Source organism: Petaurus breviceps, unplaced genomic scaffold, assembly GCF_028583685.1.
Source record: "Petaurus breviceps papuanus isolate PSGF00001 unplaced genomic scaffold, PetGlider_PUasm1.0 229, whole genome shotgun sequence".
Classification (NCBI taxonomy): Eukaryota; Metazoa; Chordata; class Mammalia; order Diprotodontia; family Petauridae; genus Petaurus; species Petaurus breviceps.
In genome coordinates, this window is record NW_027185903.1 from 26,861,670 (window position 1) to 26,884,879 (window position 23,210).

A 23,210-nucleotide genomic window follows, 5' to 3' on the forward strand; every position below is an offset into this window, starting at 1 on the left:
GATACAAAAAATAATAGCAAAATTCATCTAGAATAACAAAAGTTCAAGAATATCAAGGAAATAATTTTTTTTAAGTGAAGGAAGATGACCTAGCAGTAAATACTTAAACTAAAAAACAGCAATTATCAAAACAATCTGTTACTAGATAATACCGTTCAATCAATGGAATAGATTAGGTATACAACATAAAGAAGTAAATGACCACAGTAATGTAGTGTTTGACAAACATAAAGATTCAAGCTATTGGGGCAAAAACTCAGGATTTGACAAAAACTTCTAGGAAAATTGGAGTGGAGTTTGGCAGAAACTAGTCATAAGCCAACATCTCTCACCATGTCCCAAGATGAGCTTAAAATGGGTACACAATTTAAGCATAAAAGGTGATATTAAAAACAAATAAGAGAAGCATAAAAAAATATACCTATCAGACCTATGAAGAAGGGAAGAGTTCATGACCATCAAGATATAGAGAAGATCACAGAAGGCAGAATGGATAATTTTTGTTACATTAAATTAAAAGGGTTTTACAGAAACGAAGCCAATGCAGCTAAAATTAGAAGGAAAGGAAGAAACTGGTGGAGGAGCAGCAAGTTTCTCTGATAAAGGTCTCATTTTTCAAATATATAGGAAATAGAACCAACTTTATAAAAATAAGAGAATTCTCTGAATGACAAATGGTCAAAGGATATGAACAGGAAGAAATAGTCATATAAAATACTCTAAATCATCATTGATTAGAAATATAAATTAAAATAATTCTGAGGGTACTACCTCAGACCCATCAGATTATCTAACATGATGGAAAAATAAAATGACAGATGCTGCAGAGAATATGGAAAAAATAGATACACTAACACATTGTTGGTGTTGTGAACTGGTCCAACAATTCTGGAGGACAATCTTGAATTATGTCCAAAGGGCATAAAACTGTATATACCCTTTGATGTAGCAATACTATTAGTGTGTTTCTATTCCAAAGAGATCAAGAAAGAGGATAAGGATATGTACAAAAAGTTTTATAGAACCTCTTTTTGTGGTAGCAAAGAATTAGGAACTGAGAGGGTGCCCATCAATTGAAGAAAGGCTGAACAAGTTGTGGTAATGATTGTGATGGAATATGATTGTGGTATAAGAAATGGTGAAGGGGACAGTTTCAGAAAAGCCTGGGAAGACTTATATGAATGATGTAAGGTAAAGTGAATAGAACCAGGAGAACATTGTACAAAGTAACTGCAAAGTAATAATAATCAACTGTGAAAGACTTAGTTTCTCTTATCAGTACAAGGATTGGTGTTAATACCAAAGGGCTCATGAGGAAATATGCTATCCACCTCCACAGAGGAAATTTGTGAACTCTGATTGCAATGCAGATTCAAACATATTTTCACCTTTTTTTTTCTTTTTTACAACATAGCTAATATGGCAATATGTTTTACATTACTTCACATGTATAATGGATATCATATTGTTTGCCTTCTCAATGGGTGAGGGAGGAATGAAAATGTGGAAAATAACTTTAAACTGAAGATAAAAATTTTAAAATAAAAAAGTTTAAAAAATTGAAATGCACAATCCCTCAAGATTGCACCCTACCCTCTCGAACCCTGAGGAGAGCAGTTGCTAGTTTAGCTCTGGTGAACTGACTGTCTAGTCCAAGTGGGAAATAGGAAAATAGCTTCAGAAGCTATGTGCTACATTATATAAAACTAAACTTTGATCACATATGCTCAGCCTTTGTCATTTATTTCATATATAGCAAGATCATCTGTTCACAACTCAAATTATAAGGAACATTAAAGCTGAGATATGACTGTATCTACACAATTGCTTTTATATTGTATTGTTTTCCCTCATTCCTCTTATCTGCCTACCCAGCAAGGTTGCTATGGATAATTCAGGATGACTCATATAATCAACTAAGAGGCTTTAATCTAGAGAAGGTATTTAATTGTGGCAGAAACATTTTGAAGTGGAAATAAAAGTTTCCCAGTTCCTCAATCTCAGATTCAGCAGACCTCCATATCTATTCCACATAATCCATGAAACCACACTGATATACACAGGACTTCATCATTTCATAGTTATGCTCTATAGCAATGGATCTTCACATGGGGTCTGTGAACTTAAAAACATTATATACATATATGCATACATATGTGTGCGTGTATAGCTGCATTTCAACATAATTGGTTTCCTTTGAAATGTTATGGATTTTACTTGATTAATTTTAAAATATTATTTGAGAAGGGGCCCATAGGCTTCACCAGACTCCCCAAAGTGCCCATGACAAAGAAAAAAAATGATCTAATAACCCCTGTTTTAAGAGATACTGACATCCTAGTATAAGAAAGGTTGAACAGGACATGTGCAAATCTGACTTTTGTGCTTTGGGCTGACCATATGTGCCTGTCATCTAGGAGAGGGCTTGGTACTTTGAGATTCCAAAGTAGTTTCCTTATTGGATCATGAGCAGAAAGAGTTAATGGCTCAATTGAGTGACCCTAAAATAAGTGTTCTTATCCCTTCCAGCTTCAGATCCGATAAGGACAACTTATTATGGATGGGAAAGGGCAACCAGCTTCATCCCCTATTCTGCTGCCTTATCATCTAAAGTGCATGGCCTGCCAAGTGAGTTGGGCTCATGGATGCCTTTTCTGATTTGTGTTTACCTTACTGAGAAGGTGACTGAGCACCAGCCTTGTGATATTCATTTTGGGGCTTAGAGCAGCTAAAATCTGTTGTGTTTTTTTTTATGTTAACATGCTACAGATAGCTTTGTTGGATCACCTGTGGGTGTTTGATTATTTTACCAAAAACTGTGAAACATTATTACCCAAAGAATATAAGATCATTAGAAAGTCTTTTAGGTCTAAAACTTGGTGACCACTTTCCATAAGAATTACTTTTTTTTTCACTCTCCACACTTCTTCAATTCTAGTGTAGGGACTCTTTTGTCCTGCAACAAAACCCTGATCACTGGACTACTCCAACTTTATCTCCTCTCATTTTTTCTCTTTTCCAGTCACATTCAACTACTTTTCTCACCAGGACGTCATGACCCAGTATTAATATTACCATCACTAAACCCTAGATTCTCTTGTGCCTCTAACTTACCATTCTAAGTATCCAGTCCTAAATTTTTTCCATCATTTACTCTCTCTATTCTTCTTTCAGGGCCACAGAAATCCCAGAACCATACTTAACCAGGGAAACTACAAATTCACATTACCTAATTTCAACCAGATCTTCAACACTGCTCACACTCCTATTACTTATCTCTTATTAAACCCTAACACGCTCTATGCAATGACTATACCTCATTTCCATCAGGGGTAGGTTTCAGTCAGCTCCCACAGGCCTTTGAGAGCTGATTGTTAAGTTTTCAATTTGTGCATTTACACTATGGAAGTCAACAACCCTACAGTTGGAGCTTGACTTATTTTTTGTGGATTTTCTAGACAAGAAAGTGTTAGAAAAAAATGCCAATAATACACATCAAACTTAAAAGCATATTGTGTGTGCATTCCACTCTCCTCCAAAGAAAAAGCCTGGTTATTAAACATTTACCAGAAGGTTTCTGCCTCCACCCCACTTTCATGACATGATGAGAATGCTCTTCATTTTGTCAAGGAGAAGAATCATGCCTTCTCTCACGTGAAAGGGAGAAACAAACCATTAGTACTCTTTCTTGATTAAGAATAATGATCCCCTTCACTATTTTATTATGATGTTCTTCTCTACCTTTTAAATAATGGTATTTAAGTTGAAGGGAGAGTAGATTTGTGATTGTGTGTAGGTGTCTCCCAATATGAAAACTCCCCACTGAAACAGATGAGAAACTCTTACAACTTAGTCTTAGAGAGGATCCTGGGGGCATTTAAAGGTTAAATGATTTGTCCATGGCCCCACAGCCAGTATGTTTCTGAGGTAGAAGTTAAAACATCTCCATGAGCTCAAAGTCACACACTCCCTCTCAATAATGGGCTACACTTGGAAAAAGTGCAAGAGGCTGTGGCCAACATATGATGTGAAAGAGAAGTGTGTGAGCTGCAGGGTGGAGTAAGGACACTGCTGCATTGTATGGCTTTCCCATGGAGAAATGTTTTCTGACAGAGATGGGCCTTGGTGTCTCTTTCCTGCAGTGCTGATTGACAGAGAAACAGAGTCTCCACAGACCATATGTGGTTTTATGTCCCTTCACTGGATACCTTGGTGTCTTGTGGCAGCACTTGGTACTATACCCAGGTGATGAGCAGTGACTATTCAAGTGAGGGGTAGTCTGTTATGAGATATTATGAGATGACTTTTAAGAAACAACTTCAGCTATATTTCTTACGTAGAACTTTTCCAGAAACTATACCTACTCATCTCCTCATAAAGGTACATTTTGAAGGGGGATTTCCCCTCACTTAAATCCAACTCACTTGCAAGACAAGACATTAGCTTCCTGATGTCATTGATTCTCTTTGAGAATGAAGGAAAAACACAACAATTACCTTTGCCTCAATGACCCACTTCATGTCATTGGTGTAGACAGTCTCAAAACAATTCTATCAAGTATGCTAGTGTTATTTGAAGGGAAAATAAAATCACTTATCTTGACTGGCATCACCACTATCTCAACTATAAACCTTAAAAAGGGGAATGGCAGAATAAATTATATAACCATGCTCTAACTCCCAGGATCCATTTTATTTTGAGGTTTTGATTTCTGGGATCCTTGTGGCCATATTGTACACATTTTGGGTAATTCTTGAATAGTTTTACTTCTACCCAAAATGTAGTTGGGATATTCTTAGAATGTATGTTCTTCAAAGGAGTTCTAAAATATTCAAAACACAATGGCTCACATGTATAAAGAGCTTGCAGGTTGACAAAGACTTTCAAACCAATATTCTATGAAGTATGGAATTCAAGTATTATTTTCTATTTTTCTATATATGAGAGAATTGAGACTCAGAGAGTTCAAATGCTCTGCTAAAGGGCATGCAGCAACTGAACATAATAATGGGTATCTGAATCCATATCTCCTTATTCCAAGGCCAGTGCTTTTTTCACTATATTGTGCTATAATCTTAGTAAAAGCATACCAATCATCATGAGATAAGATATAAATATTGACATTTAATGTATGTGTGTAAACTATAGTATATGAACCAATCCTGAATCTGGTGGCATTTCTTATGTCCTTGCATGAATGGCAGGTAACTAACAGAAAAGTAGCCGAGGTATCTGAACACACAGGTTTTAGTCCTGATTCTACCACTTATTACCTTGTGACCTTGGGGAAGTCACTTTTTCTTTGGAAAGTTTCCATTTCCTCAGACATAAAAATAAAGGAGCTAGATTTAATGATTCATAACATCCCCTCTCATGTCACAACTTCAGGATTTTACAGTGTGATCTTACATTTATTGGAGTCATGTTTCAGAACTACAAAGAGACACAGACTGGAAAATGCTATAGGTGACATGAGAAATGACCCAAGAAGTATGATACACTACTTATAGCAAGAGTTGTCTGAGGAGAATAAATCTCTCATCATGCACCATGCAGAAAAGAGCAGGTGGCTGGCCCATTGCCCATATGCAGTTAACATAACAAAGAAGCATAAATTATTTGAAGTGTAATCTAGTGTGATGACTAAGAGTCATATCCCTTTCTTAGAAATGTTTAACTCATCACATATGTTTATGGTGTAACTCCAGCCTTTTGGAAAAAGAAAGAGAATCAACAGCAATGTTGTGGGTTTTTGTAACAGCCTTCTAATTGGACTTCTGGCTTCCAACCATTCCCTTCTCCAATCTGTCCTCTACACTGTGCCAAAAAAAATCTCCCTATAGCAGGTCTGACTATGCCATTCCCCAGCTCAAGAAACTTACCCAGATCACTATTGCCTCTAGGCAATATAAGGTACTCTGTTTGGCATTTGAAGCTCTTCACAGCCTAGCTCTAGCCTTCTTTTCCAGACTGATTTCACACTATTTCTTTTCACGTACTCTATCTTCAAATTGGTTCAATTTAATCCAATTGATCAAGCACATGTTATGTTCTAGCCAAGTTGAGCTACTAGCTCTTCCCTGACTTTGGCATCCTATCTCTTTACTATGTGCCTTTGCATAGACTGTTCCCCATCCCTGGAATGCAGTCTCCTCTTTTCTGCCTCTTCAAATGCCTAATTTTTAAAAAATAATAATGAGGCCCATGTACCATCTCCTACAGAAAATCTTCTTTTACCCCTCCCCACATTTAAGTGTTCTCTTCCTCTTCATCAAATGATCAAATATATGTTTACATTAAGATTATAGGTGCATATTTTGTGTTTCCCCCCAACTAGAAAACAAACTCCATGTTTTCATTTGGTCTTCTTTTTTATTACTGTCCCCCAGCCCCCACTCCAATTTCAGTCCAGTTATACTAGTCTACTCATGCTCCAGAAGGTTCAGAGGTCCATATCCTATCTGCATTTTCTTTTTTTTAGTGTAGTTCTTTTTTATTTCTTATTTTAAAAATATCTTATTTCCCCAAATTACATGTTAAAACTATTTTTAAACATTTTTTTTTCAAGTTTGGAGTTCCAATTTTTTTCCTTCCTTCCCTTCCCTCCCCCCTCCCTGAGATGGTAAGCAATCAGATATAGGTTATACATATAAAATCATGTAAAACATTTACATATTAGTCATTTTGTACAAGAAGACTCAAATAAAAGGAAAAGAATGAAAGAAAGTAAAAAGAGCATGCTTTAGTCTGTATTCAAACAATAACAATTCTTTCTCTGGAGGTAGATAGTATGCTTCATCATTAGTTTTTTTGTGATTTTCTTGGATCATTGCATTCCTGAGAATAGCTAAATCATTCACAGTTCTTCATTGAACAATATTGCTAATACTGTCTACAATGTTCTTGTGGTACTGTTCACTTCACTTTACATCAGTTCATGTAAGTCTTTCCAGGTTCTTCTTTTTTTCAATGCTTTATTAACTTCTGATTTACATCATTTGTTTCCGCCAGATTTTGAGTTACAAATTTTCTCCCCGTTTTTCCCCTACCCACTGCCCCAAAATAGCAGTCCCACAGGATATCCCCTCCTCCAAACTGCTCTCTCCCATATTTTCTCCCATACCCCTTTTAACTTTTCCAGTGGACCTCTATGCCTCATTGCCTGTATATCTTATTTCCCAATTACATGTAAGATGGTATTAATAATAGTATATATATACATATATATTTGAATATTTGATTTTAAAACTTTCAATTCTAGATTCATTCCCTTCCTTCCTTGTCACCCACGCTTACTAAGATAAGCAGTTCAGTATAGGTTGTACATGTGTGGCTAATGCAAAACAATAACATAATAGATATATTGTAAAAGACTGACTATATTTCCCTCCCTCCTATCCCACCTCCCACTTGTTCTATTCTCTACTTTGATCCTGTCTCTTTTCAAAAGTGGGTGCTTCCAACTTCCCCCCACAGCCTGCCTTCCCTTCTATAATCCCCCCTCTCATCCCCTTCCCCCCATTCTCCTGGATGGTGAGATACCCTATTTAGTGTGTATTTCACTCCCTCCTCAAGCCAAATTCAATGGGAATATGGTTGACCCATTCTGTTTTGCCTTCCTATTCTTCCCCTCCATTGTAACCATTTTCCCTTGCCTCTTCTGTATGAAATAGTTTACCCCAATCTGTCTCTCCCCATCTCCTCTCATTATATTCCTCTCACTTCTTAATTTCACCTTCTAAGTATCATTCCTTCCTGTTAAATTGGTCCTGTGCCCTCTATCTATGTATACCTGTAAACATATATACACACATTAACATATGTATTCATATGCCCAAATACCCTCATATATAGACATATATATATATTTCTAATCCCTTCAACTACCAAGAAAAGTTTCATCAGTTACAATTAGTGTTTTTTTCTATGTAGGAATGTTAATAGTTCAACTTTGATAAGTTCCTTATGATTTCTTTTCCCTGTTTACCTTCTCATGCTTCTCTTGCTTCTTGTATCTGAATGTCAAATTTTCTATTCAACTCTAGTTTTTTTAGCAAGAATGCTTGAAAGTCCTCTATTCCACTGAATGACTATATTTTCCCCTGAAACATGATACTCAGTTTTGCTGGGTAGGTGACTCTTGCTTTTAATCCCAGCTCCTTTTTCCTCCAGAATATCAGATTCCAAGACCTTTGATCCCTCAGTGTAGAAGCTGCCAGATCCTGGGTTATCCTGATTGTGTTTCCACAATATTCAAATTGTTTCTTCCTGGCTGCTTGTAATATTCTCTCCTTAATCTGGGAATTCTGGAACCTGGCTATAATATTCCTAGGAGTTTTCTTTTTGGGGATCTTTTTCAGGAGGTGATCGGTGGATTCTTTCAACCTCTATTTTGCCCTCTGGTACTAAAACATCGGGGCATTTTTCTTTGAGAACTTCCTGGAGGATGATTTCTAGGTTCTTACTTTGGTCATGGCTTTCAGGTAGTCCAATAATTTTTAAATTATCTCTCCTGGATCTATTTTCCAGGTCAGTGGTTTTTCCCAGGAGATATTTCACATTGCCTTCTATTCTTTCATTTGTTTGTATCTGTTTAACAGCATCTTGATTTTTCATAAAGTCATTAGCTTCCATTTGCTTTTGAGATTCTTTTTCCATCTGGCAAATTCGGCTTTTTAAGGCATTCTTCTCCTCATGCCTTTTTGAGCTTCCTTTGCCATTTGAGTCAGTCTGTTTTTTAAGGTATTATTTTCTTCAGTCAGGCTGTTGACTCTCATTTCATAATTTTCTTGCATTGTTCTCATTTCTCTTCCCAATTTTTCCTCCACTTCTCTTATCTGCTTTTTAAGGTCCTCTATGGCCTGTAACCAGCTTGTATTTTTCTTTGAAGCTTTTGATGCAGGAGTTCTGACTTCACTGTTTTCCTCCTGTTCCATGCTTTGCTCCTTTTTATCCCCCAAATGGGACTGTATTGTTGGAATCTTCTGTCTGCTTTGTTTCCTTTGCCTGATCATTTTGCCACTCAATTATTTGACTTATGGGTTTTTGCCACAGTAGGACTGCCACCAGACAGGGGAGATTTCGTCCCAAACTCTGGGGTTTTCTCAGCTGCCGGAGGTATTAGATGGATGCCCTCTCTGAGACCTCCACACTCTCTGGCAAGCTGGACACACACCCCAGAACCTCCACCCTAGATTGCAATCCAGATCCAAGCAGGTTAAAGCAAGAGCGATTACCCCTCAGACTGGTGCTTGGTCCCCCTACACTCTGCAGGCTAGGAGCTGAAGCCACCACGTGGCACTAGCTGGCTGTGCAGGTGTCTCAGCGGCTTTTCACCCAGCCGGTAAAAGCCATGCACTCCCATTTACTGGTCCCAAAGTCCAGACTGCACTGGCCTCTCACTTTGTCCTTCCCATCTATGTGTTGATAAATCTGGTAACTGCCACTGCTGCTGCTGATCTGGAGTCCCTCTGGCCTGGGGCTGGTCACGCCTGCCCTGAGGCTAAAGCCTTGGAGTGGGGCTGGGCTCAGCTCCCAGAGTGCTGTGCTGGTTTCCTGCTGACCTGCCGTGCTGTCCTCAGCGGGAGGTTAGCTTCTCTGTGTCATTTTGTGGGTTCTGCAGCTCCAAAGTTTGTTCAGAGTCCCCTTTTTACATGGATTAGGGAAGGTGGAAGCCGGAGCCACAGGAAGGTTGTGCCTCCACTCTGCCATCTTGGCTCCTCCCCCCTCCTATCTGCATTTTCACTGGCTTTACCAAATACCTGAAACTCCTTCCCTCATCATTTCTACTTCTTTTAATACTTGTTTTCCTTCAAGACCCAGCACAAATGCAACCTTCAGCAGGAAGTCTTTCCTGGTTCCTAATGACATCTTTCTCATTAGAATGTAACCTCTGTGAGACCAGGACTGCTTCACATTTTCTTTGTAAACTCAGTGTAGCATAGTAACTGGCACATAGCATTAGTTTTATAAGTACTTGTTGAATAAACTCACTAGGAACTGCTGGAGTTTGTGGTCTGTTAGCACAGACTTTGAAAATCCCAGGGTCACATCTGCTCCTTGATCAGTTAACTGAGCAGGACAGTAGTTCACTAAGGAGACACTGACTGAGGACAAGTGAATCTTTGGACCAAATTCCCTCCAGTGCAGCTCTTTGGTTCAATGAGTGCACACAGTGGTGTTCTACCTCAACACTCTTTGCATAGAAGATGAAAGTGAGAAGGCAATAGGAGGAAGACTACAATCAAACTCCAAGACAATTCAGCTTCTTATCATCTGCCCTATTCCTATAATTGCAAAGAAATGGTACTTTGTTTTTATCTTGTGGAATATGTTATTATTTTGTAAGTCACAAAGCAACAAAAATGTCAATTATCTTCATTTTCTCCACCATTATCTCCCCTGCCCCCAACTCTGTTCAATCCAATTAGTGCTGTACTTGTTGATGCCTCAGAATGACCTCATTTGTCAGCTGATTTTCCCACCAATAATTACCATTATTATTACATTACATTGCTCTAATGCAATTACCCTATATAGACAGCTTCAATATACTCTCTCTTTCTGAGCTATTGGAGGAATTCTCTGGGGGATACTGAGACATATCTTTTTTTCTATTTATTATTCTCAATTCTCCTTACTCCATGAAACACACACTCAACCCTAATATATCTTCTATCTCCTCTGACCTTTTCCCACTTGATTTCTTTCTTATTTCTAAAAGTCATTTCAAAACAAATTTTAAAAAGTCATTTCAGGCTTCCATATTTACTTCACTGGAATCAAGGCACTTCAATTTAACCCACCAGAATTTAAATAAATTTAATTTTCAATCTTTAGGTTTTTGTGTGTTCCTTTGAGTTTTCTGGAAATCTATGTGTTAGCTCTTTTTAGATGCCCCCTTAAAGGGAAATTATATTTCCCATATGTTTTCCCTGGGAATAATTACAAATTTGATCTTTTTCTACTAGGCACCACAAAAACCAGTCAATTCATCTGCTCATCAAAATAAAGTCAATTGAGTGAAAAAAATTAATCAAACTGCTTCACAGTAGTCCCAAGAAACCCAGTCTAAGGTTTATTCTTTTCATTCATCCTGGTAATAATGCTAGCCAGCATGGCATATACCTCAGCATTAAGGAGGATGCTTTGGTGGGGAGAGGGGTGCTAAGTATATATGAAAATATAGCTACTTCTTTTGTGGAGATTATAATTATTGAAATGATCACTTTTTAGCATTCCATATATGTGCATGCAGGTGTTTGCATCTGTGTGTGCACACATGTGCATGTGTGCTTGTATTTCTGTGCATGCAAGAGCACAGCTAAGTCACTGTGTTACCTTTCCAGAACACATGTTGCTGAATAGCTTCCCAGGTCAAAATCAGGTTCATATCATTCTCCTGTTAAAGTCATTGTAAAGTCAGAAAAAGTTTTTAACAATTTACATGAACAACATCAGTGCATTTAGGATAAAAAGGAAAACAATTGGTTGGAAAAAAAATCATTGCATAAAGTATCTCTGATAAGTGTCCAATATGTGTGACATACAGGGAATAAAAATAACTAATAAGGTATACTAAATCTTTGCGCAGTGTTATACTATTAAAGTTTTGTCTATTGAAGCTATTAAAGTTTCTTCTTGTTGTTAGTTGTGTCTGACTCTTTGTGACCTCGTTTGGGATTTTCTTGGCAAAGATTATGGAGTGATTTGCTATTTCCTTCTCCAACTCATTTTACAGATGAGGGAACTGAGACAAATACTTGTCGAAGGTCATACAATTAGTAAGTGTCTGAGACTAGATTTGAACTTGGATCTTCCTGACTCCAGGCTAAGCACTCTGTCCACTGTGTCACCTAACTGCCCAATCAAAGCTTAACACTGAACAAAGACTTTAGGGACATCTTCTATGAGACCAAGAATCATTCCCTAAAAAGTAGTCAAAGGATATTAACAAATCATTCTCAAAAGAAAAATGAAAATTATGAGCAACCATATGAAATATTGCTTGAAAACACTAATAGTAAGAGAAACACAAGTTAAAACAACCCTGATGTTTTCTCATACATAGCAAGTGGACAAAGACTACAAACATTGACAATAGTCAGTGGTGAAGTTGTTATGGGAAGACATGAGTCATTGGTATAGTTGTGTATTAGTTCAGTTATTCTATAAAGCAATCTGGATATATATTTTTAAAATTGATGAAAATGACCTTATTCTTTGACTGGGAGGTGATATTACCACTCATATATCCCAAGGAAATAAGAAGGAGAAAGGTTTCTTTTACATCAAAATATTTATAGCAGAAGTTTTGTGGTAGCAAAAATATCTATAATATTAGCATACATCAATTAAAAATAAACAGAAGTGCATGAATATAATGGAATATTACTACACTATAAGAAAAAATGAATATGATGCATTCAAGGAAATATGTGAAGACTTACATAAACTGATATGTAGCAAAGTAATTAGAACCAGGAAAACAATATATCCAATGACTACAACAATGTAAACAACAACAAAATGGCATGATTACATAATTATAATGGCCAGGCTTGGCCTCAGAGAAAATTTGAGTGGATAGTCTTCTTTGCTTCCTTTGCAGACATAGGAAATATGGGTATGGAATATTATGCATACCTCCACCTGCCAGCTAAATGTTAGTTGGTCTTGCTGAACTGTTTTCTTTCTTTTAAAATTATATTAAGAATACTACACAGAGGAGGGAGAGAGGTATATATTCAGAAATGAATATGATATGAGAAAAAGTAACAAAATTATGTTAAGAATGAAAAATCAAACTTTTGAGGATGAAAAATCTCAAACGTTTTCTTATTAGCATACTTTTATACAGAATTACTGTTGCATGTAGACTGTGTAGCATTTTCAGGGCTACTACTAACATATTTCCTAACCCTAAAATATGCAGTCTACCTAGTTCATATAGTTCTGTACATGGAGTCAGGAAGATCTGAGTTCAAATCTACCTCCAACACTTAGTAACTGTGTCATTTAACTTCTCCCATACTCAGTTTCCTCATTTGTAAAAGGAGAATAATAATAACTATCACACACACACACACACACACACACACACACACACACAATGTTCCAAAGTCTTAGTGCACCTACCTCACAGAGTTGTTTGAGGATCAAGTAAGCTAATATATGTAAATTGTTTTGCAAATATTAAATGCCATATAATTATTAATATTATTGTTATTATTATGTTTTTAAGGTAAGGCTTAAAATGGCAAACTCTCCTCTTTTTCCAGTTGTAAAAATTCTCTGCTAAGTTACCTAGGCTCAGACCTTCATACTAAATTTTGACTTCTCCTTTCTGTTTACCACACACAACAAATCATTGAACAAGTCAAGCCAAATTTTTAATTTCCTCACCTAGTTCCCTTTCAATTTTAAATTCTGTAATACTGTCTCTCTAGTTACTCAAATCTTCAGTGGCTTCTATTTGCCTACAGAATAAAGTCTAACCTCCTCAACTACTTAATTCAAAGTCCTCCGTAATCTTAATCAACCTCCCTTTCCAGCCTTATTCCTTATTATTCTCCTTAACAAATATTCTCCTACATCTAGACTGATTTAACATCCACTAATCAGGCCTGGCATATACCTGCCTCCATGATGTTGTTTATACCATCACTTTTATTATGGATAAGCTTATGAATCCAACCCATTTTTTTCTTTTTCTTTTTTTTAAGCAATTGGGGTTAAGTAACTTGCTCAAGGTTACACAGCCAGTTATTTCTGGGTGTGGTGCTAAGTATCAGAGCCCAGATTCGATCCCAGGTCATCCTGACTCTGGGGCCAGTGCTCTTACTCACTGAGCCACCTGGCCACCCCTCCAACCCATTTTTAAAGGACCAATTTGAATCAACCCTCCTTCTGTAAAGCCTTCCCTCACTACCTCAACTCACATAGGACAGTGATTTTACTGATCTCTGAGCTCCTAGAGCACTTACTATCTGTCCTTTTCATTTGATTCTGACTATGGACTACCTTGTAATGCTATTTTTCTCTGAGTAGGTGCTGTGTTAAGGAATAATATTAACATTGGTGGTCATATGAATGTATTAGGCACAGAGGAATGGACTCAGAGAAGAAAGGCAGGGACCATGTCAGACTAACTGATCTCCTTGACAATGTAGCATATATTCATTCTATGCTTGTATGACATTTCTCAACCCAGGAGCCAAAGACCCTCTTTTCCATAGACCCTCTGACTTTACATTTTTTTTCCATTTAAAAGTTATATAAAACACACACACACACACACACACACAGTCACACTTGTACAAACATACTTATTCCATAGCCAAGGGTAACTCCAATCATTTCTCTTCAATTCATATGTCTTTCAAGTGTGCTGGGGTTTATTTGAACTTGCAAGGATTTTTTTTAATTTAATTTAATTTAATAATACCTGTTGGACATATGGTTAGAAAAGGAAGGTTTCAAGTTCATAGACCTGGGCAATCAAATGAAAATCAAATAGATGCATTTCAGAAAGTGCTATTAATTTGACTCTTCAGAGATTCGCGTTAAAAGGCTCACAATAATTAAGTTATATTGACCCACAATTCTGACATATTGACTAATCTTACATTCAGAGGTTCACTTTCAAGCTAGTCCCAGTCAGAAAAGATAGCAGTCTTCAGTATTTAAATGTCATTCATGGAAAAAGGTACTCTAGTTGAGACCCTGATCTTTGAATTGGAAATCATAAAGGAAAAGGGAGAGTTGTATAAGTACTGACTGGCTAAAAGTTAAAAGGAGACTTGTGCCTGCCAGAGGCCTTGTTTGCTACTTCCCTCTTTCCTTGTACATACTGATTAGATATGCAACTGAAGATAATCTGAATGTAGCAATCCAGGAAAATTCAATTTCTAAAAGCTGGACTTCTCAAAAGTTCTCACCTGCTGAACATAGAGGAAGGGGTGATGAGAAGGACAATCTGTTGTAGTAAATTGAGGCAGTTTGTGCCTCTATGTAGCTATCTACTGTGTCTTAGTAACTATGTCCTCTTGACCAAGGTTGGATCAATTTTTGAAAAAAAAATGAAAGCAAAGAATTGAGAAGAAATATCATGTGCATCTGATATCAGTTTATTTTAGCATCACCATTAATTAATCTTTATTTATCACTTTATAAGTTAGAATGAACATTAAAGGTCAAGCTTAATGCAGAAATATTTTACTTGAATACAGTCACAAAAAAGAATACAATGCTCTTAATAATTACAACTCTTATTTTTCTCAATAGTAATATGATTTTTCTGTTCAACCAACTATAGTCATAGAAACCAGATACCATTGGATTTGCCCAGCCCTTCAGATTTGTGTTTTATTTTTACCTCTTTATGAAGGTTAAGAAGTGGGACAAAAAATTTCCAAAAGTAAAACCACCCTTCTCTAATTGTAGTACTCAGTTTTAGGAACTCAATTTCAATATATGTGGGAGAAATGTTGAAATAGATTTAATTTCTAGGGGAAAAAATGATTTAAATATTGGAACTAGGAGGCAAATTACCCTAACTAGTCATGTGACCTTGGCTAAGACACTGAACTCTACTGGGGTTAGTTTCCTCACCTGTTAAGTGAGGTGATCTCCAAGGTCCTTCCTAGTCCTCACATTAACCTATGACTGATTTTAAGACATTTTACTATAAATTTTGTGAAAAACCAATAGAAATAGAAGGGGAGAGGTGGTTGAAGTTATCCTCCTATCTAGTTCTGTTTCATTCATGGTGAGTAAATAATAAAATTAAACTTCCCAAATTAATAAAAGTTGGACTGGAAATTTCTATTCTCCTCACCATCCCACCCTCATGCTACTGAAACATATTCATACAATTCATAATGACCTAGAGAACTAGACCTCAATCTCTCCCAGCTCATATGCTTAGTTTTTTTTTCCCCTTTTCACAAGAGATGCTGTCCATTTATTTGCTAGGTTAAACAGCAGGATCGTTTTGTGAGGGCATCAACTGGCTAGAGGCAATAGGGTTGCTATTTGAATTCTCTGAAAACTTAGACAAGTGCACTTTCATTGACAACTTCTGCAACTTGAAAATACAACACTGTTCTTAAAATAATTCTCTCAAACATCCAAAAGGTAGAAACACAGTTAAGCAAAAAGAGGTGAAAGAGGGAAAGAGAGAGGAAGGAAAGATAATAAAGATCAACAATTCTCTTATCAATATTGTGAATTTAAATAGCTATCATCAGATAATTGGGATGCTGGATGTGAATGTTACATGTCTTAGTGTCGGTTAAGGTGTCAAATGTGTCAAATGATATGAAAAATATACATCCATCTGTAGCATAAGGGTAACATTCCATTGGGTTGGGCAGCAGAGATTACAACAGGTTTCTCAACAGGGATAGAAGCTGAAGCAACTAGAAGATTAACTGCTGTTGGGGACAGAAGTTCCATTGTCCAAAGACTTCTACTAATTCAACAACTTCATTCCTGCAAAAGGTGCAGTTCTGTTAGATCTGGGGCCCACCCCCAATCAGGTAACATAACCCTGTATATAACAACATTCAGAGGCACAATGCAGTGGAAACTTCCTAAAAGATCCCAGTAGCCCCTTTGAGATTTAAGATGTTCCACTCCGAGGCCACAAACAGATGTCTTTCCCTACCAATTTACAACATGGAGCTCCATATTCCCAGATTTGAAACCCAGATATTTCCACCACAGGAAAGAAAAAAAAAGACAAAACAGTATCTCATTTGGAATAGGCTTCTGTTTTCATGAGGGCTGAAGACCAAGTCTGTTGAGTTTTCCAGAAAAGCCAAACGAAGAGACACCTTCAGAAACTGAAGGCTTAGCTGTTAGATGAGCTTGTCACTTTAATAAGCACCACCTTGCTGAAGCCCCACGGACCCCCTTCCTCCCCCCCCGCCCCCGTCCATTCCTCTTAAACTCGATTAGCAGTGGTGCACTGAGCAAAGAATGCATCACTCCCTCCCCAGCAGCCTTAGCTACTTACTCTCCCTGTTCTCCTCTATTTAAACACCAGAATTGCAGGCTGTGACTTTCAGAGAGAAAGAATCGAACAGTGGTCCTTGGAAAGCTCTAGAAGTTGTTCCTGCTCTTTAATAAAAGCATGCGTGCCCGCCCCCCCTTCCCCCCCCCATACATCCGTGGAAGGAGACATATATGAGAGGAGGCAATTTGACTCTATCTGAGGACTTCGAGAGATCAGTCTCCTTGGCCCCTAGCAGAGGTCAGGGCTGGGGTGTTATCTACAGAGTGCTGTGTTGATTTCTGGTTATCAGTGGTTTGTGATGAAACAGCCCATACTTCCCACTGTAGAGAAGTTGAGAAGCAAATTGTTCAGAGATTCCAATAAATGACTTTTTGTCCATCGGAAGCTCCCTCCTTTCGTTTGGTGAGGCAAAATACCAAGGTTGCTTCATAACCCTCGCCAGATGCAAACTCGCCCAGTACCCCCACAGCTGTCAAACCCCTTCTAAGAGAGGCCTCCGGTACTTACAGATTTACTTTCAAGGTTAAATTTCTACTGTAATCTTTCCACTCTCCCCTGGATTGAAGGAAATGGACAGGGAAGACAAAAAGGAAGACAAGCAGGTGCTATGCATAGGCTGCTTGTCGTCACTCTAGGGAACACTGGAAATTTGTGTCCACAACTAACAAAGTTCTCTAAAAGCTCTGCAACCTTTCTGATCTTAAGTACACCTAGAGGAGAAAGGGAGTGGTTGTAGAGGTAAGGGGACCAGGTCAGCCTAACGGCCGAAATTTCTGAGAGTTGGTAAGGGCAGGGCGCGGAGGGGATAACCAGACTAGGTACCAGCAACTTAAATATCTTGAACTCAGAAACACCCAACGCAACCCTGCTACGGCGGGCTGGGACTGCGGTTTGCTGTTTTGTTTTCAGTTCTGTCCTGCGAGGACAGAAACTGACTAAGAACTTCAAGACTGCTCAGATTTAGGGAGCTTCGGCTATGAGCAAGGGAGAAAGTCGTAACCAACTTTGTTTCCGAAATAAATTCCACTCGTGAGGAGTAGTCGCCCTCAATCCTAACCCCCTTTTCCCCATTGCGAATGCATTATGTTGAAATAATACCCCTACCCCCCACCCCCACCCCCACCCCACCCCACCGCACCCCACCCCACCCCACCGCACCCCACACCACCCCCAAGCACTGGACTGCATTGGCTAAAGAGCGTTGGAAACCTGAAAGCAGAGGCAGAGGCGACGTGGAGGTTTAGAAGCAAAGAGGCAAGCTAAATTTAGAGATGCTTGGCTTATCAGGAAGTTAAGTGAAGTGAAGGTGGGCATGAGGGTGAGCATGGGGAGGGGTCGGATTGTGCAACCTGCTGCCAGCAAGACATCACTGCCGGCAGAATTTGCACCTTAGGATCTTCTTGAAAGCACTTTGGAAATCTTTGTTGAAGTACGCGTAGATGACGGGATTGAGCAGGGAGTTGGAGTAGCCTAGCCAGTTGATGATCGCGCCTAGAGAGTCGGGCATGTGGCAGCTGCTCTCGCAGAAGGGCAGGACCAGGGCCACGATGAAGAATGGCAGCCAACAGAGGATAAAGGTGCCTATTATGATGCCCAACGTTTTGACCGTCTTCCTCTCCCGGGCCAAGGCAATCTTTCTCTTGGCTTCTTCATTCCTCTCGTTCTTCTTTTCGTAGGAGATGATGCCGGGGATTCCACCACCGTCACTGGGGAGCGTTAGATGTTCCTTGGAGTTCCTGAAGTTGTGGATCTCAATCACCTCCAGGGCGGCGCGATCCTCACCCTGCCTCATAGACCCATTGATGCACTTTGGCCCCACAGTCTTGGGCTCCGCCCCACGCCACCAATTCCTGCCCCTGGATTGCCAGTTGGTGCCTCTCCTGCGTGGGGAAGCTGAGGAAGAGCCGAAGCAGCAATTCCTGGACTTCTCTGCCTTCTTGACTGTCTTGCGGATCCGGAACCGAGCAGCTTTGAAGATTCTCCCGTAGAGCACGAGCATCAGCATCAGGGGGATGTAGAAGGCGCCAAATGTGGAGTAAATGGTATAGCCATGGTCTTTGCTGATGGTGCAGGCGTCGGGGTTAGAGCGGTCTTCTGGGGTCCTCCAGCCCAGCATGGGTGGGATAGAGATCAGAAAGCCTATGAGCCAAGTGAGGCTGATTAGAATAGCAGCTCTCCGGGGGGTCCTCTTGTTTACATAGTCAATGGGGTCAGTGATGGCCCAGTACCTGTCCAGGGCAATGGCACACAGGTGCAGGATGGACGACGTGCAGCAGAGTACATCCAGCGAGATAAAAATGTCGCAGGTCACCTGGCCCAGGGTCCACTTGTTGAGGACCTGGTAGAGAGCAGCCATGGGCAAAACCAGCACGGAAACCATCAGGTCGGTGACGGCCAGGGAGCCGATGAGATAGTTAGCCACGTTCTGCAGGGAGCGCTCCAGGACAACTGCGGCCACCACACAGGCATTGCCGATTACCGCGCAGAGGATCAGGGAGCCGAGCAGCACCGAGGTGACTACCTGGTAGCCGAAGGTCACGTCTGAAAAATTAGTACTATTGCCCCGATTGTAGGGCAAGTCACTGGAGGTAGTGCTGTTGCTCTGATTGTTAAGGTCAGAGTGACCAGGGGGCAGGGGGTTGCTGTGGGTAACTCCATCCATGCCGATGAGATGGTAAGCTGGGCAGGAGTGTGAGGCACGGGCCTCCCACTTCCCCCTTCCTTGTTTTTGTCCTCTTCTCACTTCTAGAGAGTTCGGGCGATGGAGGGAGGAATGGGGCAGTTTAAGCTGGGAGTTTTCCCCTTTCGGATGAAGTCACTGGAACATCTTCAGCAAATCACACAGCTGGTGTACTTGTTTCGTCTGGCGGGCACCTTGATCAACAGAATCAAAAGAAGTTAGCGAAGCAGCAATTCCGTATAAGTCAGATGTGTCTGGGATATAGCTGGAGTCTCTGTCTTTCTCTGTCCACTCTGGTTTGCAGCAGTCCCTGGTGCTGTCGCTGTCCAACTGCCCGGCTGAACAAGAGACTACACTACTCATAGACAGCTTAAAGACCTGCAAGGAGCTGGAAAAGAGAACCCCCAGTCCTTCTATGTCAGTCACTCAGTGAATCTCTCTCTCTCTCTCTCTCTCTCTCTCTCTCTCTCTCTCTCTCTCTCTCTCTCTCTCTCTCTCTCTCTCTCTCTCTCTCTCTCTCTCTCTCTCTCTCTGTTCCTTTCCCTCTTGCTTTCTCCTCCTCCTTCGTTTTCCCTACTCGCCTTCGCGTACTGTCTCTTCTCTCTCCTCACTCCCTTTTATTTATCACTCTCTCTGCCACTCTGACGACTTCTCTCCCTCCCTCCCACACTCTTTCCTTTCCCTCCCCCCTCCTAATGCGGTGTGTCTCCTTGACTATTTGCTCTCTCCCTCTCCCTCCTCCCTCTCCCCGCTTGTTACCATCCTGTTCGACTCTTTCATCTGCACAACTGGGAGAGCCTTCTGGGCTCAGAACTTTCACACATACCCCTAGTCATCTATTAGATTAACATTATAACAATTTTCCTGACGCCACTGAAGCCCAAGGAAGAAACAACACATTTCAAACGACTAAGTACCATAGGTTTGACCGTAAAAAAAAAAAAAAAAAAAAAAAAAAAAAAAACTATTGACATGAGATTTCTTGTGGGAGTGGATGAAAAAAGATAAAAATAATTTAGAGGAGAGGTAAATGAGGAAGTAAGGTTCTAAAGGTTAGACGTCCTATTCTGTATTACAATTATCAAAAAAAAAATGAAAAGGAAAATAATGAATCTTCACATTGGATTTTCATCTTCTTCCTCTCCAAACAAAATGCCACTATGAAGCATATAAGAAATTTGTGAGAAGCCTAATAGAATGTGTGATACTTTGTTTTTGTGCCCCCAACAAACACATACACTTTTTTCTTCCTCTTTTTTTCCTTTTTTGTTCTTAATATTTGCATGAAAATCACAACCACCAAACTGTGTCTCTGTGTCACTTCAAGTCGCCCTCCCCACTTGACAGAACAAGACACCCTTTTGCTCCTAAGTTAATGTTACTTGTGAGGTCAAGTAACTTTGCCTTCCATTCTTCTGGGCTAATGCAGCTGCACAGGAACCCCTGAGAAGAATGCTATGGGAGCCCTAGGCTGCTCAAATGGCAATCTGCTTCCAGTGACTATAATCAGCACCTGGGACAGTTCTGAACAAGGAGGGACTTTGTCGCCACCTGCAGGAAAGTACCTCTGAGATGCACAGGATTTCATTGTTTTTCTAGCGCTAGAGGAAAAAAAAATTGTTAGTCAATTTATTGGAAACAGAATGTTTCTGGAAGATGTTCCATTTTGCACATTTCCATCTCCCACCTAAATGTAGCTGTTCCTGCTCTCAACTTTGAATGGAAGACAAAATGCCTTGACCTCACAACTAACGCTAGCCTAGAGACAAAAATTAGTTTGCTCTTTCAAGTTGGGAAAGGGGTGACTCAAAAGAGAATCAGGGAGATATCCTTCGGGGACTGTGATGTTCATTAAAATGCTAACCTTGTTCTCAATCTTCCTATGTTGCCTGGCTGCTTTGTTGGGAAGTGTGGGACGACATGAAGCAATTTGTAACTTGAGACAAAAACGCTCAAATTAAGCAAATTTACTGTAATCTATATGCTAGGACTTCCAGGTAAGGACTTCCAAGAAACCCTGTTTTTATGTATCATATTGCCAAAACTTGGAATTTAGTGCTTAAACATTCGTGCCTACAAAATTTTAAACAGATGAAAATAGAGTAGAGGTTAGGGTTTGTTTTGTTGTTGTTTTGGGGTTTGGGGGGGTTGTTTTTATTTTTGAGAAAATAATGAGTTCACAGACAATACACTGTGAGAATACAATGACACTGTAATTGTTTTAAAGAGAGGAACAAATTGCAAGTTTGTTTTAGAGGATGAAAGAAAATTGGAATTTCTGGGAGAAAATTTCAAAGTTAACTGGAATATAGCATAATATAGCAGAAAATAAACACAGTTCTCATGGTTCAATGATATACTTATTTCATATTCCAAAGTAAAGGAGGAAATAATTTATGCTATAAAATAGGTGACTCTAGACGTACAATATAATACACATACGTGCATATGCATACACACACTATATCTCAGGATTATGCCAATATTTCACTGAACTTTGGAGATTTGACTTTCTTTAATTCAAATTTCTGAAAACTGAAAAATTGTGGAGAGATAAATTGTTTTAGAATTCAGTACTGGGCATCATTCCCACTCAATCATTTCAGTGTGTTTTAGTTATGAAATAGACATTTGTGATGATTTATGACACTAAAAAAAGATTACTCTATATGGTATTACTGGAGATTCTATACTAGTACTTTAAGATCTACTGTTTTTGCTTTTTTCCCTTTTATTTAGTCCCCTCAAAGGCACAACATTAAACAGTTTTGTTAAAATACTGCTATATACCCAGAACAGATAATCTAACAAACCACTGAAATCTTGATCCTTAGGGGAAAAAATAGATTGGAAACATGATAACAGAAGCAAGCCTGAATCTGAAAGATTAATGTTAATGTGTGTATGTATATGCATATGTATATATGTGTGAGTGTGTGTACAGATGTTTTGTTTTTCAAAAAACTTAGTGCATTTTACACTATTAAAACTTAAAGCTGCACTGAGATTTTAGGGGCCAGCCCATGAGATATATGTATATGTGTATGTATATTTACATACAACACATGTACATGTGTGTATATATGTGTTAATAGATGTGAGTGTGTAAATATATATGCATCATTACATATAAGAAGTAATATGTCTTAAGGTTTGACCCTTGATAAATAGACAAGTTTAGAGGAAAACCTGGGTTTGAGTACTATGTCTTGCACATTTTAATTATATGACCATGGACAAGTAATAACTTCTCAAAGCCCCCAGCAACTTTCTAAGTTAAAGATAAATTTCATGTCTGCATGAGTGAAAGGAATTTCCACATCAAGTTCTACATACTGATGAAATTATATACTAAATTGCATAGTGGTTCCAGACCTAGGATTTCAATGATGTTGAGAACTACCAGTGAGGAAACACTTCTACCAATACAAAACAAGCCTTTAGTAACTTATAGTCTTAGCAAATTGCTGAGATAACTTGTGCATGGTCACACAGCTAGCATATCCCAGA

At 39.1% G+C, this 23,210-nt stretch overlaps 1 protein-coding gene across 1 annotated transcript; it reads right to left on the minus strand.

The window, feature by feature from the left end:
* Positions 1 to 18,203: 18,203 nt before the first annotated feature.
* Positions 18,204 to 19,886, minus strand: HTR1A (5-hydroxytryptamine receptor 1A). Its single transcript, XM_069095996.1, has one exon. The coding sequence runs from the start codon at positions 19,680 to 19,682 to the stop codon at positions 18,387 to 18,389; it is 1,296 nt and encodes a 431-aa protein (XP_068952097.1). The 5' UTR covers positions 19,683 to 19,886; the 3' UTR covers positions 18,204 to 18,386.
* Between the last annotated feature and the right edge of the window lie 3,324 nt (positions 19,887 to 23,210).

Coding starts and splice junctions, on each gene's coding strand:
- HTR1A (XM_069095996.1), bottom strand. CDS start 19,682: ATGGATGGAGTTACCCACAGCAACCCCCTGCCCCCTGGTCACTCTGAC.